This window comes from Podarcis liolepis (assembly GCF_965112155.1).
Source record: "Podarcis liolepis genome assembly, chromosome: 15".
NCBI lineage: Eukaryota > Metazoa > Chordata > Lepidosauria > Squamata > Lacertidae > Podarcis > Podarcis liolepis.
Genome location: NC_139566.1, coordinates 31324330 through 31339247, shown reverse-complemented (window position 1 = coordinate 31339247; position 14918 = coordinate 31324330). Strand labels below are relative to the sequence as shown.

The 14918-nt window shown below is 44.3% G+C and overlaps 1 protein-coding gene and 1 long non-coding RNA gene across 2 annotated transcripts in view; one reads left to right on the top strand and one right to left on the bottom strand.

Moving 5' to 3' along the window:
• Positions 1-14918, top strand: part of LOC310695126 — a 277420-nt gene that overhangs the window by 245952 nt on the left and 16550 nt on the right. The gene's annotated exons all lie outside the window — the stretch shown is intronic.
• On the bottom strand, positions 1189-1595 carry LOC310693903 (cytochrome c oxidase subunit 6C-like). Its single transcript, XM_083476293.1, has one exon. The coding sequence runs from the start codon at positions 1482-1484 to the stop codon at positions 1248-1250; it is 237 nt and encodes a 78-aa protein (XP_083332419.1). The 5' UTR covers positions 1485-1595; the 3' UTR covers positions 1189-1247.

The following is a 14918-nucleotide window of genomic DNA, read 5'->3' as shown; positions in this document are numbered from 1 at the left end:
CCTCCCGGAGGAAGTTATCGCAACCAACTAGCATGACTTTAAAAGAGGATTGGACACAGTCATGGGGAAGAGAGCTGTCAGTGGCTACCATCATCTCTGCCTCTCCACAGTTGGAGGCAGCAATGCCTCTGATCACCATTTGTTGGAAACCACAGTGCTCTGGTCATAGCTGTCGACTTACAGATTTGAAAATAAGGGACCAGCAGCCTCGAAAATAAGGGATCAGCAGCCAAAATAAGGGATTTTCCGGGCACAGGTATGTTCAACTTCTGAGCCCCTCCGAGCCAAAGGCAGAAAGCCCAGCCAGCAGCCAAACGAAGCCTCAAGTGGTGGTTCCCACAGCGCAGCAACCCGGCAAAGGGGATGCAGCAAGGAAAACAACCATCACCTCTCCGCTGGGAAGCGCTGAGCAAAGGTGAGTCCCCAGGCAACGCGGCCGATTTGATCGGCACAAGTCATGCAAGCTCCACCCCCTAGTCGTTCTTAGACTCCTTATTGGGTGAGCAACGCAGCCAGGCAACACAGCTGGAGTCTCCCTCCTCCCTGACCAGCAGGGAGGGAGGGAGAGGAGCTGCTTCCTTTAAAACCCGGGATATTTAAGGGACATCATCAATAAGGGACAGCAGCGGGACACAGCGCTGGGATAAGGGACTTTCCCGCCAAATAAGGGACGGTTGACAGCTATGGCTCTGGTGCTCATCTTCTGTTCCCTGGTTCCCTTACAGGCACCTGGTTGGCCATGGTGAGAACAAGATGGTGGACTAGATGGGCCATTGGCCTGGTCCAGCAGGCTCTTCTTAAGGTTGTGCTGGAGATCAGGAAGGAAGGACTATGAACTAGGGGGTGAAGAGATCAAAAATGAGAGCTGCAAGTTTCTACACAATTCCTTGGGAGCGAGCCCCACCCAGAGTACAGTGGTACCTCGGGTTAAGTACTTAATTTGTTCCAGAGGTCCGTACTTAACCTGAAACTGTTCTTAACCTGAAGCACCACTTTAGCTAATGGGGCCTCCCGCTGCCACTGTGCCGCTGGAGCACGATTTCTGTTCTCATCCTGAAGCAAAGTTCTTAACCCGAGCAGAGCTTGTAACCTGAAGCGAATATAACCTGAAGCGTATGTAACCTGAGGTGCCACTGTACTTAATTTAATGATCAATGTTACAGCATGATCAACACCAAAGTGGATCACAAGGTTCCACCGAAACATTGATGTTCAGTTGCCAGGCATCTGGAGAGGAAGGTTCATGATCATTTGAGTGGTGGACTTTCAAACACCCCAGCTTTTCTCCTCGCCTCAAACTCCTTCATGGCATCATCATAGTTTTTATAGAACTCAGCATATGCTCTTTTCCTTGGTTCAGCCACACCAAACTTGTATCCAGCTGCACATCCCATCGAAAAAAGGAAAGCCACTACAATGTGTTTTCTCAGACGACTGGCCAGGAGGCCTCTCATCTGGGGCTTGGGCAACAAAGCAGCAGACATGGTGATGTTTTCTCGTCTCACAGAAAGCGCTGGAACCGCAAGGTCCTCCTCGTGCGCGGAAGTATCCTGCCTTGTCCTTCTGCATTCACCTTCCAAACCGCAGCTCCCGCCTGCGCACCACCCAGAGTTACTTCTGAGTGAAGAAAGGCCGAGAGCTGAAGAGAAGATCTACCACAATTGTGATGATTTGTGTTGGAAAAGTAAAGAAAAGGAAGGTACTTTTCATCATATGTGGTGGACTTGCCCCAAGGTAAAACACTTCTGGGGGAAAATTTATAATGAACTAAAAAAATTGATGAAATACACTTTTATGAAGAAACCAGAGGCCTTTCTCCTTGAAATAACAGGTTCTGAACTGCCCAAAAAAGATGTAAAAGTATTTTTGTATGCCACAACTGCTGCATGGATTTTTTTAGCTAAAAAATGGAAAACACAAGAATTACCAACGGTAGAAGAATGGCAGATGAAGTTGATGGAGTTTATGGAGCTGGCTGATCTCACCGGGAGAAGACTATTTGAATAAATATTGTAATATTAAAGATATGTAATCACTTGAAAGAATCAATTAGGCCTAGGATTAAATTGGGATTATATATATAAATAAGAAAATGTACAAAAAGAAAAGTAAGGAAATATGATTATGACTGTCATATGGTTTATGAAATAATGATATTGGAAACTGCTATATATAATTACTAAGAAATTCAGATGGAGGAGATTTGAGGAAGCCAAATAATATGTTTATGAAGATGGATTTTAATTAATTAATGAAGTGATAGTGAAGTGATGATCTGTTGTATGTTTCATATTCTTTTTTCTTTTTCTTTTTCATTCTTTTTCCTTTATTATTGTCAACTTTTTATTTTTTCGTTATGTTTATGTATGAAAAATAAATATTATTGTAAAATAAAAAAGAGAGAGATCTCTCTCCCCAAGTCGTAATGGAATCAAGTGATGTCGTACGGATCCACTGTGTAGGAACTAAAGCTCAGGGCACACTTTCAAATGCTGGCAAATTCTGTTTCTTACACTAACATCCCGAAGGATTTTAACTGGGAGAGATGGCCATGGGAGCGCTCACAAAGCTTTGAAGAGATCCTGCTCATCGGTTCCAAAAGGAGCTCCCCCTCCTTATTTCTCCTTTCTCCCTCTCTCTTTTCCTGATCTCCCAGATAAGATATCAAATGCCGATTCATCGAAGGGCAGCTCCTGAGAGCAATCCGCCACGGAATCGAATTAGACCCGTTGGCTCTGTGCGTGGCTTGGCCGGCTCCGGTTGCTAAATGACAGAGTTTGCCAGTAATTAAGTAAAACCTCGGGCGAGATGTGCCCCTGGGGCTCTGTAGCTCGAAGCCGTCTAATCCACGGTGTCATCATTAGAGAGGAAACAGAAAACGACTTGCCGCGTAGGGCCAAAGAAATGGCATTTTTATGGTAGGAAAGAGAGCTTCTCTTTAGAGAAGGTGGGATCCAGCTTCCTTGAACTCCAAAGGCAGGGAGCCTCAGGCCCTGGAAGCCAGATGTGGCCCTCCAGGCCACTCTGTCAGGCCCCTGGAACTCTCCCCAAGGCACCCCCTCTCCCCAGTGCTAGTTTTTGCTTGGCAATACAGTAATGGGCTATATAGATGTGTAGAATCTACGGTGGTACCTTGGTTCTCAAACGCCTTGGTACTCAAACACTTGGAACCCAAGCACTGCAAGTAAGTGTTCCGGTTTGCGAACTTTTTTTGGAAGCCAAATGTGCTCCATTTTGAGTGTTACGCTTCCGATTTGAGTGCCACACTTCCGTTTTGAGTGTTACGCTGAGGTCTGTCTGTTTTTGCTATTTAGTTTGCGTTTTTGTGGCTCTTTTTTGTTTTGTTTTTGTGACTGTGTGGAACCCAGTTCAGCGACTGATTGATTGATTGATTGATTGTGTGACTGCAGTACATTGTTTATTGCTTTCATTTTATGGATCAGTGGTCTCGTCAGATGGTAAAATTCATGTTAAATTGCTGTTTGAGGGGTTGTTTTTAAAAGTCTGGAATGGATTAATCCGTTTTGCCTTACTTTCTATGGGAAAGCGCGCCTTGGTTTTGGAACAGACTTCCGGAACGGATTAAGTTTGAGAACCAAGGTACCACTGAATACAAAAGTAAAATTTACATGCGTTGCTCTATCCACCAGTGGAAATTGATAAAATGAGCACTTTGTCAGGCGGACAAGTTGTGGTTTCAGATACGCTTGTTGTTCTCCTTTGGTCTACTCAGAATCCAAGCTGGAATCCAACATGGCGGCAAAGCTTTGCTCCAACACATCTGGTTGAAGACGTATGATCTCGAAGTAGAGTTGGAATGGAGGGCTATCTATAGGGGAGAAGGATTCCAGTCATTATCCTCGCCCCAAAACCTAACCATTTTTAGTCATCGTAGGTCTATAGGCATACAGTACCAATCACATCTTACGCGGGGGTCCGGTTCCAAGGCTTCTGTGTATACACGAAAATCACATATAAACCAAACCTGTAGAACTATTCCCATAAATATTTGGTGTTACGTTGGAGGGAATGCCAGGAAACAGAATTATGTTCACATGTGGTGGGGATGTAAATATGTACAGTTTTTTTGGCAAAGGGTGTTTAAGGAGATAACAGAAATCACTGGGTGAAAACTTGCCAAAAGCCCAGAGGTAGCATTATTATCAATTTACGATGGGGTGGAAGGTTCATAGTCTATGAAGGACTTGCTCACAAATTTATTGACAGCTGCATGAATTATTACAGCCAGGAAGTGGAAGGGGCAAGCAGAATATAAAATGGAAGGATGGTATAAAGAGGTGTGGGGTATAGCTATTACAATTGCCATTAAGGCAAGGCGGGGAATATGCAGGAGAAATTATTTTGAGGAGATATGGAGGGTATTTGTAGAATTTGTACTGTTAAAGCCGAAAGGGGTCAAACCATCGCCACAAGCGTTGAAATTTTGGGAGGCCGGATAGTTACAATGGAATGGTCTCAGTGGTGGGGTGCACATTTTTATTCTTATCTGTTTATGATTACAGTGGTACCTTGGGTTAAGTACTTAATTCATTCCGGAGGTCCGTTCTTAACCTGAAACTGTTCTTAACCTGAGGTACCATTTTAGCTGATGGGGCCTCCTGCTGGTGCCGCGTCGCCGGAGCACCATTTCTGTTCTCATCCTGAAGCAAAGTTCTTAACTTGCAGCACTATTTCTGGGTTCGCGGAGTCTGTAACCTAAAGCATATGTAACCTGAAGCATATGTAACTCAAGGTACCACTGTATTGCTTTGTCAAAATAATTTTAAAAAAAAAAATAAAAGAAGAAAAGAAAGAAGGGAACAAAAGAACTACTCTCATGGCTAGAGGGTGAGGGAGGGAGAGAAAAAATGCCCACACACTCCCAGAACCCACACAAATGGGGACAAATACTGGTGTGGAGGAAGCCCAGATTGCGCTTGGACTTCTGGTCATCTGTGGGAAGCAGGATACTGAACTGAGTGGGCCTTTGAGTTGATCCAGCTGGACTCTTCATAAAGTTAAAGGAGAAAAAGAACGGTGAGGGGGGAACCAGAGAAAAACAGGAATCTTTTCTACACAGACTTTACGCTTCAGGACGATAGGATCTGGGTGGGCCCTTGCCCCATCATCATCCTTATCAGTCATTAATTTTATTATTATAAAAAGGGGTCGTAAAATCACAGCCTAGCCCACCCGCCAACAGAAGCCTGCTCTTTCCACAGCCTCACACAGACCCTGCCCCAAATGGAGGGTTTTTGTGGAGGAAGAAAGCGCAGACATGCAATTAAACCAAATGAGGGCATGGAAGTTTCGTGCTCAAGGGCGTTTTGGCCTCTTCCTCGCAATTTGTTTTGTTCTCATCGTTTAGTTAAAGGAGCGCTCCGCCCTCCCGCTTCCCCAGGAGAAGGCCAGAGCTGCGAAAAAATGAAAGCAAACTCTTTATTCTTCAGTTTAAAAAAAAAGAGGGGGGGGGAGAGATTTCAGTGTTTTCATGCTTGCTTCGTTCCAGCTGTCTGTTGCTCAGGCTCAGAATGTCAAAAGTCTGCCTTATTTTATGTTATAACCCTGAGCTAGCAGTCTGTCACTTCCCAGGTGATGTGAAATGCAAAATGGGTCTGGAGTGCCGGGAAGGCGCTTGCCAGGCCAGGCAAACTGGATAGGCCTGGGTAGGTCATTGGTCGGACTCAGTGGAAAAGGCAATTGACAAGGAAATTGGGCTGCTCCAGGTGCCCTTGGGGCTGAACGTTGGAGGACTCAGGACAGACAAAAGATCAGACTTCTGCCTCCGTGGTCAGAGTTGCTGGGAATCCCAAGTGGGGAGAGTACTGCCTAGACCCCTTCTTATATCCAGTGGCGGATGGTGCCCATCGGGGCAGACAAAGAGGAAAACAGGGAGGCCAAACAGGAGGCAGATCCAGCAACAGGCCTTGCCAACTAATTCTAGTTTTGCCCCTACCCCAACTGCTTCCAGGTGGGTCTTCTACCGTGTTGAGGTCTCATGTGTGTTTACCTGGTGCAGCGGTAGACCTACATATATGGAAAACGTAATGTTGGTGGTAAACAAAAGAGGTTTAAAGACTCTCTCAAGGCAAATCTAAAAAATGTAGTATAAACACTAACAACTGGGAAACACTTGCCTGTGAGTGTTCCAGTTGGAGAACAGCCTTTACCAAAGGTGTCATGGGCTTCAAAGACACTCAAACTCGAAAGGGAGAAATGTGCTAAGAGGAAGGCACACTTGGCAAATCCACACCATGATGAACTCTCGCCCAGAAACCTCTGTCCCCCACTGTGGAAGGACGTGTGGATCCAGAATTGGCCTCCACAGCCACTTACGGACTTATTGTTAGAACTGTGTTTATGGAAGACAATCTTACTCGACTACAAGTGATCGCCAAAGAAGAAGAATCTATCTGTCTATCTATCTATCTATCTATCTATCTATCTATCTATCTATCTACCTAATCTATCATCTATCATCTATCTATCTATCATCTATCTATATCTATCTATCATCTATCTATCATCTATCATCTATCATCTATCATCTATCATCTATCATCTATCATCTATCATCTATCATCTATCATCTATCATCTATCATCTATCATCTATCATCTATCATCTATCATCTATCTATATCTATATCTATCTATCTATCATCTATCTATCTTCTATCTAAAATAATTTTTATTAGTTTTCAATTACAATAATCCAATAATAGCCTCATCTTAACAATGCCAAATTATAATACAATTACTAATACCAATCATTCAGATGCCAAATTATGTAATTTAAGTGCCCCCCTGCATGCTAGAATTGATGGTTTGATTATTTACTTTCTTGCTGCATTCCAAAATCTTATTAATTTCAGTTACACTCCAGTCAAAATAACAATCCCTTACGCAACAACGGCAGTATTAACGACTTCCATTCGTATTGACACATTAAACGATTTATAAAGCTACAGGTGAAGCATTCCAACTATATCCTTGTTCTTCCTGTGTGTGGCAATTATTCTGTCCATGATGTTTCTTCCTGTCCTTGTAAAATATTATGTCTATCTTTACCCGGTTGTTGCTGTTCTCCATCATGCCTTGGGCGGAGCTGATATCCCACTGTTGTTTCAGAAGTTCTCCATTGCTCTGTCCTGTGCTTCATTGTTTTGCAACTTCAACAGCAGCTGCAAAAATCACACTGTCCCAAAAAATAACCTGTTTTCACCATTTCCCCCTCTCAGCCTGGGAAGGAGAGTGACCTGCAAATAACTCAGTAGACCTACACTTTGAAGCTCAAGCCTTCACAACCAGCAAGGAGATCTAGGTAACCACCGTTATCTTCTTCAGTGGGGTTGTTCCACGACACATCACCACAAATATTCTGTAAGTTCACAGTGTGGGCATCTACTTAAGTACTTTTGTGAACCCCTTGCTATTCCTTCATACCCTCCTACATTTATCCAAAGGAAATAGGGACATCCTATTCAAATAATAATAATAATAATAATAATAATAATAATAATAATAATAATAATAATAGCAGCAGCAGCAACAGCAACAATACCCCTACCATCCAGCTGGGTTTCTCCAGTCACTCTGGCAGCTTCCAACATAAAAGCATAATGAAACATTAAACATTTAAAAACGTATACAGATGTCTTCTAAAGGTTGTATAGTAACTTATCTCCTTGGCTCAAGGGTTGCATAGCTCCATACCCTCCAAAATTTCTCCAATGAATAAAGGGACGTCCTAAGGAAAAGTGGGACATTCTGGGATCAAATCAGAAACCGGGCAGCTTCTGTAAATCCAGGACTGTTCCTGGAAAATAAGGACACTTGGAGGGTCTGTTTCTCTAGGGTCTTGACTTCTGTTAAGAAGGGGGGTGGGAAATGACGTTAGCCACAGCAGAACATCCAACTTACCACAACACTCCACCTTTGCAACATCTACTGTACTGACGCTCAGACTTGGAATTGTTGAAGCACGTACAACGCAAAAGTAGTGCAACTCAAATTGGGTCTACAAATTGGCCATTTTAATTTCCCATAATGCTCTGAGGAGACACTACATCATGAGCATTGTGGGAAACGTCAGTGGCCACCTAGTGGGGGCCCAAGACAGGTAGTAATACCTCTGGGTGGTGATGAGAGGAAAACCTGTGAAAGTTACCACAGTACCAGCGAAGAGTTTTAAGATGAATACAGCACCCACAAAAAATGGGGTGGGGTGGGTTTCAGTGTAGCAGTTGAAACCGAAATCTCAGATTAGACCTTTAGGTGTGGGACCAAAAAGTTAATTACTGTCTCCATAAATCAACCCCAAATCACTGCATAGCCCTTTTCTTCCTATTTTCCTGGGTGGCAAAGGAATCTCACGCCGAGAAAAGAGGGCTTTTTCTTCAATGAATGCAAACGACCAAGAAATTCCACACCCAAGCCAATCCTGGCAAAATGTCATTAATCTGGCTGGTTTTGCTTGGAGCGTGAATATGTTTGATTATTTGCAATTCATATGTATTTCTTTTTTTCCTTTTTTTTCTTTAAGGGAAAGTGACGGGCGGGGTGGGGTTGGTGGGTGGGGGGCATAAATGCCAAACAGCATGTTGCAATGAACCTTGAAGTGATAAATATAAACTGTGCCATTTCTTTCCCCAAAAGGGGTTTTCCCACACTTGTGAAGCTGTAAGAAGTTCAAACGTATTTATGCAGGTATATGCCATTAAAAAGATATGAGAAAACGTATTGCTAGATTGAAGTGTGTGTGAATAGTCAAGATTGTGCCCTAATCATGCAAATCAATCTCATTTTAAGTAGATTCTGCTTAAACACTGGGAAGAATTTTTCAGAAGGTGGTGGACTTTCCTTCACTGGAGGTTGGATAGCCATGACGTACCCTCCAACATTTCTCCAATGAAAATAGGGACGTCCCATTCCATAATGATAATTTCCCTATTTATACCCCACACATCTTACTGGGTTGCCCCAGCCACTCTGGGCAGCTTCCAACATACAGTGGTACCTCTGGTTACTTATTTAATTCATTTAATTCAGTTCTTAACCTGAAACCGTTCTTAACCTGAGGTACCAATTTAGCGAATGGGGCCTCCCGCTGCCGCTGCACAATTTCTGTTCTCATCCTGAGGTAAAGTTCTTAACCTGAGGTACTACTTCTGGGTTAGCGGAGTCTGTAAACCGAAGTGTTTGTAACCTGAAGTGTCTGTAACCCAGGGTACCACTGTATATCTTCTTCTTCTTCTTTGGAAATCAATCGTAGCCGAGTAAGATTCTCTTCCATAAACACGGTTTTAACAATGAGTCCATAAGTGACTGTGGAAATCAATTCTGGACCGTGGAAACCAATTCTGAACCCACACGTCCTTCCACAGTGGGGACAATGGTTCCCAGGCGGGAGTTGATCACATAACCAAACATTAAACATTTTATTTTTAAAAAAATGAAATAAAAAAAGCATACAATTTGTTCGATTGGCATATCTTGATATCAGCAGTTTATGATTGCATGTCTTTAATTAAGCCTTTGGAGTATTCATTCTTTAGCTCTCAAAACCCTGCATCACAAGGAAGGAGGCAGAGAGTCCCAACCTCAGACCAGCAGATTGCATTTTACGTTTCCATGAGTTCGGGGTCAAGTCTTCCAAAACTGTCATGAGGGATTCTGATGTATGCTTAAAAACAGTTTTTAACCCAATAAAGCAGAGCTAGTCTAAGGGCTTGTTGTGAGGATTAAACAAGGAACAGGAAGAATCATGTCATACCCTCCAACATTTCTCCAATTAACATAGGGACACCCCATTCCATACTGATAATTTTACTATTTATACCCCACACATAGTAAAATTATCCCCACACATTTATACCCCACAGATGGTCCGTGGGTGGCGCTGTGGGTTAAACCACAGAGCCTAGGGCTTGCCGATCAGAAGATTAGCGGTTCGAATCCCCGCGACGGGGTGAGCTCCCGTTGCTCGGTCCCTGCTCCTGCCAACCTAGCAGTTCGAAAGCATATCAAAGTGCAAGTAGATAAATTGGTACCACTCCAGCGGGAAGGTAAACGGCGTTTCCATGCGCTGCTCTGGTTCGCCAGAAGTGGCTTAGTCATGCTGGCCACATGACCCGGAAGCTGTACGCCAGCTCCCTCGGCCAGTAAATCGAGATGAGCGCCGCAACCCCAGAGTCAGCCACGACTGGACCTAATGGTCAGGGGTCCCTTTACCTTTACCTTTTACCCCACACATCTGACTGGGTTGCCCCAGCCACTCTGGGCAGCTTCCAACATATATAAAAACACAATAAAACATTAAACATTTTAAAAAAACAACCCTTCCCTGTACAGGATTGCCCTCAGACAGCTCGTGGGTTGTATAATTCCATACCCGCCAACATTTTTCCAGTGAAAATAGGGGCATCCTAAGGAAAAGTGGGACATTCCGGGATCAAATCAGAAACTGGGATGGCTTCTGTAAGTCAGGGATGTCCCTGGAAAATAGAGACACTTGGAGAGTCTGCCATGTTTCGGGGAATCTTTAACCTAAGGTTACCAGACGTCCGTATAGATAAAGCTATGGTTTTCCCAGTAGTGATGTATGGAAGTGAGAGCTGGACCATAAAGAAGGCTGATCACCGAAGAATTGATGCTTTTGAATTATGGTGCTGGAGGAGACTCTTGAGAGTCCCATGGACTGCAAGAAGATCAAACCTCTCCATTCTGAGGGAAATCAGCCCTCAGTGCTCACTGGAAGGACCTATCCTAAAGCTGAGGTTCCAATACTTTGACCACCTCATGAGAAGAGAAGACTCCCTGGAAAAGACCCTGATGTTGGGAAAGATGGAGGGCACAAGGAGAAGGGGACGACAGAGGACGAGATGGTTGGACAGTGTCTTCAAAGCTACCAGCATGAGTTTGACCAAAGACAGGAGTGCCTGGCGTGCTCTGGTCCATGGAGTCACGAAGAGTTGGACACGACTAAACGACTAAACAACAACAACAACCAGACCTCCCCATTTCCCAGGGACAGTCCCAGGATTTACAAATCAGTCCTGTGACAAAATCCATCTATTTAATAGAAAGTTGAAAAGTGTCCCCGGATTCATTGGGGGGGAAATCTGGTAACCTCACTTTAACCGTGATTCCAATGGGTTGGACTTGATGAACTTTGGGTTACCTCTGAACGCTACAAGTCTGTGATTCCTGCAAGTCTGGGTTTTGCCAAGTGATGCCACCACGAAAGACGCAGCTCAGCTCAGAAGGCGGGAGGGAGGGAGGGAAAGCATGCCAAATGAATTCAAGCTCAGAGATAATTTGAAGACCGGCAGCAGGCAGGGAAGCGTAGAAGGGGGAGGCGGATGGGAGGAAGGCGAGATATTTATTCATTTTCGTGACAATAGCCACGGGAGAAAGGAAACTGCCTTCCCCAGAGAGTTGCAGGGGGCTGCCAATCAGAGGAGGAATGGAACATGTCAATTCAGCAGAGAAGGCGCTGGCCAAGGCAGCGTTGTCAGAATCTGGGAGCCCCCTGGTTTCCAAAGCCCTGGAACCGCTGCCAGGGGTCTTGAGTTTTGCCTGTAATTGCTTCCAATGGCAGAATAAACACATAAACACACACATACACCACTGGAGATAACGATGGGCAGTTTAAAAACAGAAAAACAATTTAACCTTCAGGTTTGCCCCTGCCTGGACAAGCAAGGGCACTTGAGGGGTGTGTGTGTGTGTGTGTGTGTGTGTGTGTGTGTGTGTGTTTATTGCCGTGGTTAAGAAAACACAGGTGACTTTTTAAAAATATATATCAAAAATTATTATAATGTTGATTGGTTCTGCATAAGCGAACAAGGCATGAACACAGAATCCCATAGCTCCCCTCCCCCAATAACACTCATTGGGAAATGAGCAAATGAGTCAACTAGGAAAATTATTCTCTGTAGGAGAATGATCCACCAAGCTTATAAAAAGACAGCTCTATTTCGTCAAATGTGTAAAAAGTAAAACCTGAGCTTTTAGTGTTGCTAGTTAATTAATTGAATTTATACGCCATCCTTCCTCCCAAATAAGTCCAAAAGGTGGCAAGTATACAAAATGAATTATTATTATTATTATTATTATTATTATTAGTGCTTTTTTCTGGGGGGACACAAGGGTATGCATGCCCTTAAACATTTTGTGAACCTTTGTACGATTGCCCATTTACTGTATTTATTTTTCCCAATTTGAACTATATAATGGTAGTTTTCTTGAGTAAAAAATGAGAGTACCTCTAAACATTTTTTAAAGAAAAAACCCCATAGATGATTCTGATGATGATGATGATTTGTACACCACCCATCTGAGTGGGTTGCCCTCTGGGCAGCTTCCAATAAATATAAAAACATAATAAAACACCAAATGTTGAAAACCTCTCTATATAGGGCTGCCTTCAGATGTCTTCTAAATCAGTTAACACATCTAGAAACAATTCCAATACAGATAGAGATAGGGGAGAAGATCTGTCTAACAGAAAAGGGTTGTTGGGAGAGAAAATGTCTTCAGCAGGGACCAAAAGCCCCCCAGCCCCCCCCCCCAGGATGCTGAAGAGGAAGAAGAAGAGGACCGTGAAGACCTGATGGAGAAGATCGCAGTTGCCCTTTTGATGTAGTTTTAAATTAAGGCTTTATTCCCCCCCTCGTGGGCTCAAAGGGGCCTGGAGATGGCTGCAGTCATTGACACGTGAAGAATCAATGAGGTGAGGTTGTAAATAGACGGGATTATTGAGGCTTTGTGGATAAGGGGAATTAAGGGGAGGTGAAGCTGCGCGAGAAGCAGATTTATACACCCACCCCCACAGAAATACAGGCCCAAAGAAATACAGAGATTTGCATTATATTTGCGCATGCTAATTTATACATATATAACTGCAATTTTAGAAATAGCTACCATCGTTTGAATGTCAAAAAATACGAATGCCTCGCATCATCATGGGTAATTATTTCTGGGGGGGGGGGAGAGAACTTTGATTCTGATCCAGTTCCCACTCAGGAGCAAAGGAAAAGGACCGGCCCTACCGTTAAGCAGAGTGAGGTAGCAGCTTCAGGCATCATTTCCTGTGGGGCAGGGCATGGCAGCATCTTGGCTGGAGGACTGAGCTGCGCGTGGCATGCAGCTTGCCCAGTGCCTCCTAAATTAGTCTCAGGTGCTGTGTGGGTCCCTGTCTCATCAGCTGTGTTGAATTAAGATCCAGTGTAGGCAGAGGCGTAGCAAGGTCAGGTGGTAAAGGTAAAGGGACCCCTGACCATTAGGTCCAGTCGTGGCCGACTCTGGGGTTGCGGCGCTCATCTCGCTTTATTGGCCGAGGGAGCCGGCGTACAGCTTCCTGGTCATGTGGCCAGCATGACTAAGCCGCTTCTGGCGAACCAGAGCAGCGCACGGAAACACCGTTTACCTTCCCGCCGGAGCGGTACCTATTTATCTACTTGCACTTTGATGTGCTTTCGAACTGCTAGGTTGGCAGGAGCAGGGACCGAGCAACAGAAGCTCACTCCGTCGTGGGGATTCGAACCGCCAACCTTCTGATCGGCAAGTCCTAGGCTCTGTGGTTTAACCCACAGCACCACCCACGGCCCCCTAAGGTCAGGTGGTACCCGGTGCAATTTTTTTGTCACCCCCCCCACACACACACACATTGCAATTTTTGGGTTGTTGAGCTTCAAAAGTTCCCGCAAATGGCGCAAATCCGACCAACCACATAAAACCGCCTGCCAGGGGGTGCAAATATTGCCCGCCAGGGTGCCAGGCTGATCGCTGGGCATACTTGTGCAATCAGCACAAATCCACCCGGAGGCATTTTGTCACCCCCTCCTAAGCATGACACCCAGAGCAGACCCCACACCCCACACTGCCCTTGCAACACCCCTCAGTGTAGGAATGAGACCCCGTCTGCAGATGACGCCGGATATGGCTGCCAATTTAGCAGGCCCAATTTGAGGCATCGCAATTAGTATATAAAGCCCTTAATGACTTGGAGGAGCAGTCTGGCAGCTAGTAGTCTCTGGAATTCCCCACAGTTACTATTTTTCAACATGCTACACATTATTATTTTTTACAGTCCATTTATTTATTAACTTTGTATGCCACCGTTTGTCCGAAGATTACAGGACGCTTCGCAGCACAAAAACAAAATCCTAATACAACTTACATAATAAAACATGAAAAATACAAAAGCAAACCACCAACCTCTCTCTCTCTCTGCAAACACTAATTGGGCAAAAGGTGGGAAAATGGATATCCCTTTTCTTAAAAAAAAGAAAAGAATGGATGTTTATTTTTAAAAATCTTGATTAAGATATTTCTGTTTCTTTGAAAGCTATGACAGCCAGCAGGGGTGGCAATTTTACTAGGCTCACAGTCTGCATATTTTTAAAAAGGGGTGCCTTATTTATTCATCCCAGATGCTAATGCCCATTGGTCCACAGGCAATGATGAGATCTGAACAGGGGATTTCTGGATATCAGTCTCTTAGCTGCTACGCTGCACTGTATAACATGTGTATCTTATTCCATTGAGCGATGTGTTCCTGCCGTTCGTTCGTGGAGATTGCAGAGCAAGAGGTTCAGGAAAACGAGGGATAATCTTTGAGACAGGAAGAGAATTATGAATTGTGGTACATGATATTTTACACGATGAATTATTGGTTGAGAAGACTCCCTGGAAAAGACTCTGATGTTGGGAAAGATGGAGGGCACAAGGAGAAGGGGACGACAGAGGACAAGATGGTTGGACAGTGTTCTCAAAGCTACTAGCATGAGTTTGACCAAACTGTGGGAGGCAGTGGGAGACAGTGGTGTGCTCTGGTCCATGGGGTCACGAAGAGTCGGACACGACTAAACGACTAAACAACAACAACAACAAAACCTCATGAGAGAGTCACGA

Excerpts from the sequence above, each read along its gene's own strand:
- LOC310693903 (XM_083476293.1), bottom strand. The coding sequence starts at position 1,484 with ATGTCTGCTGCTTTGTTGCCCAAGCCCCAGATGAGAGGCCTCCTGGCC.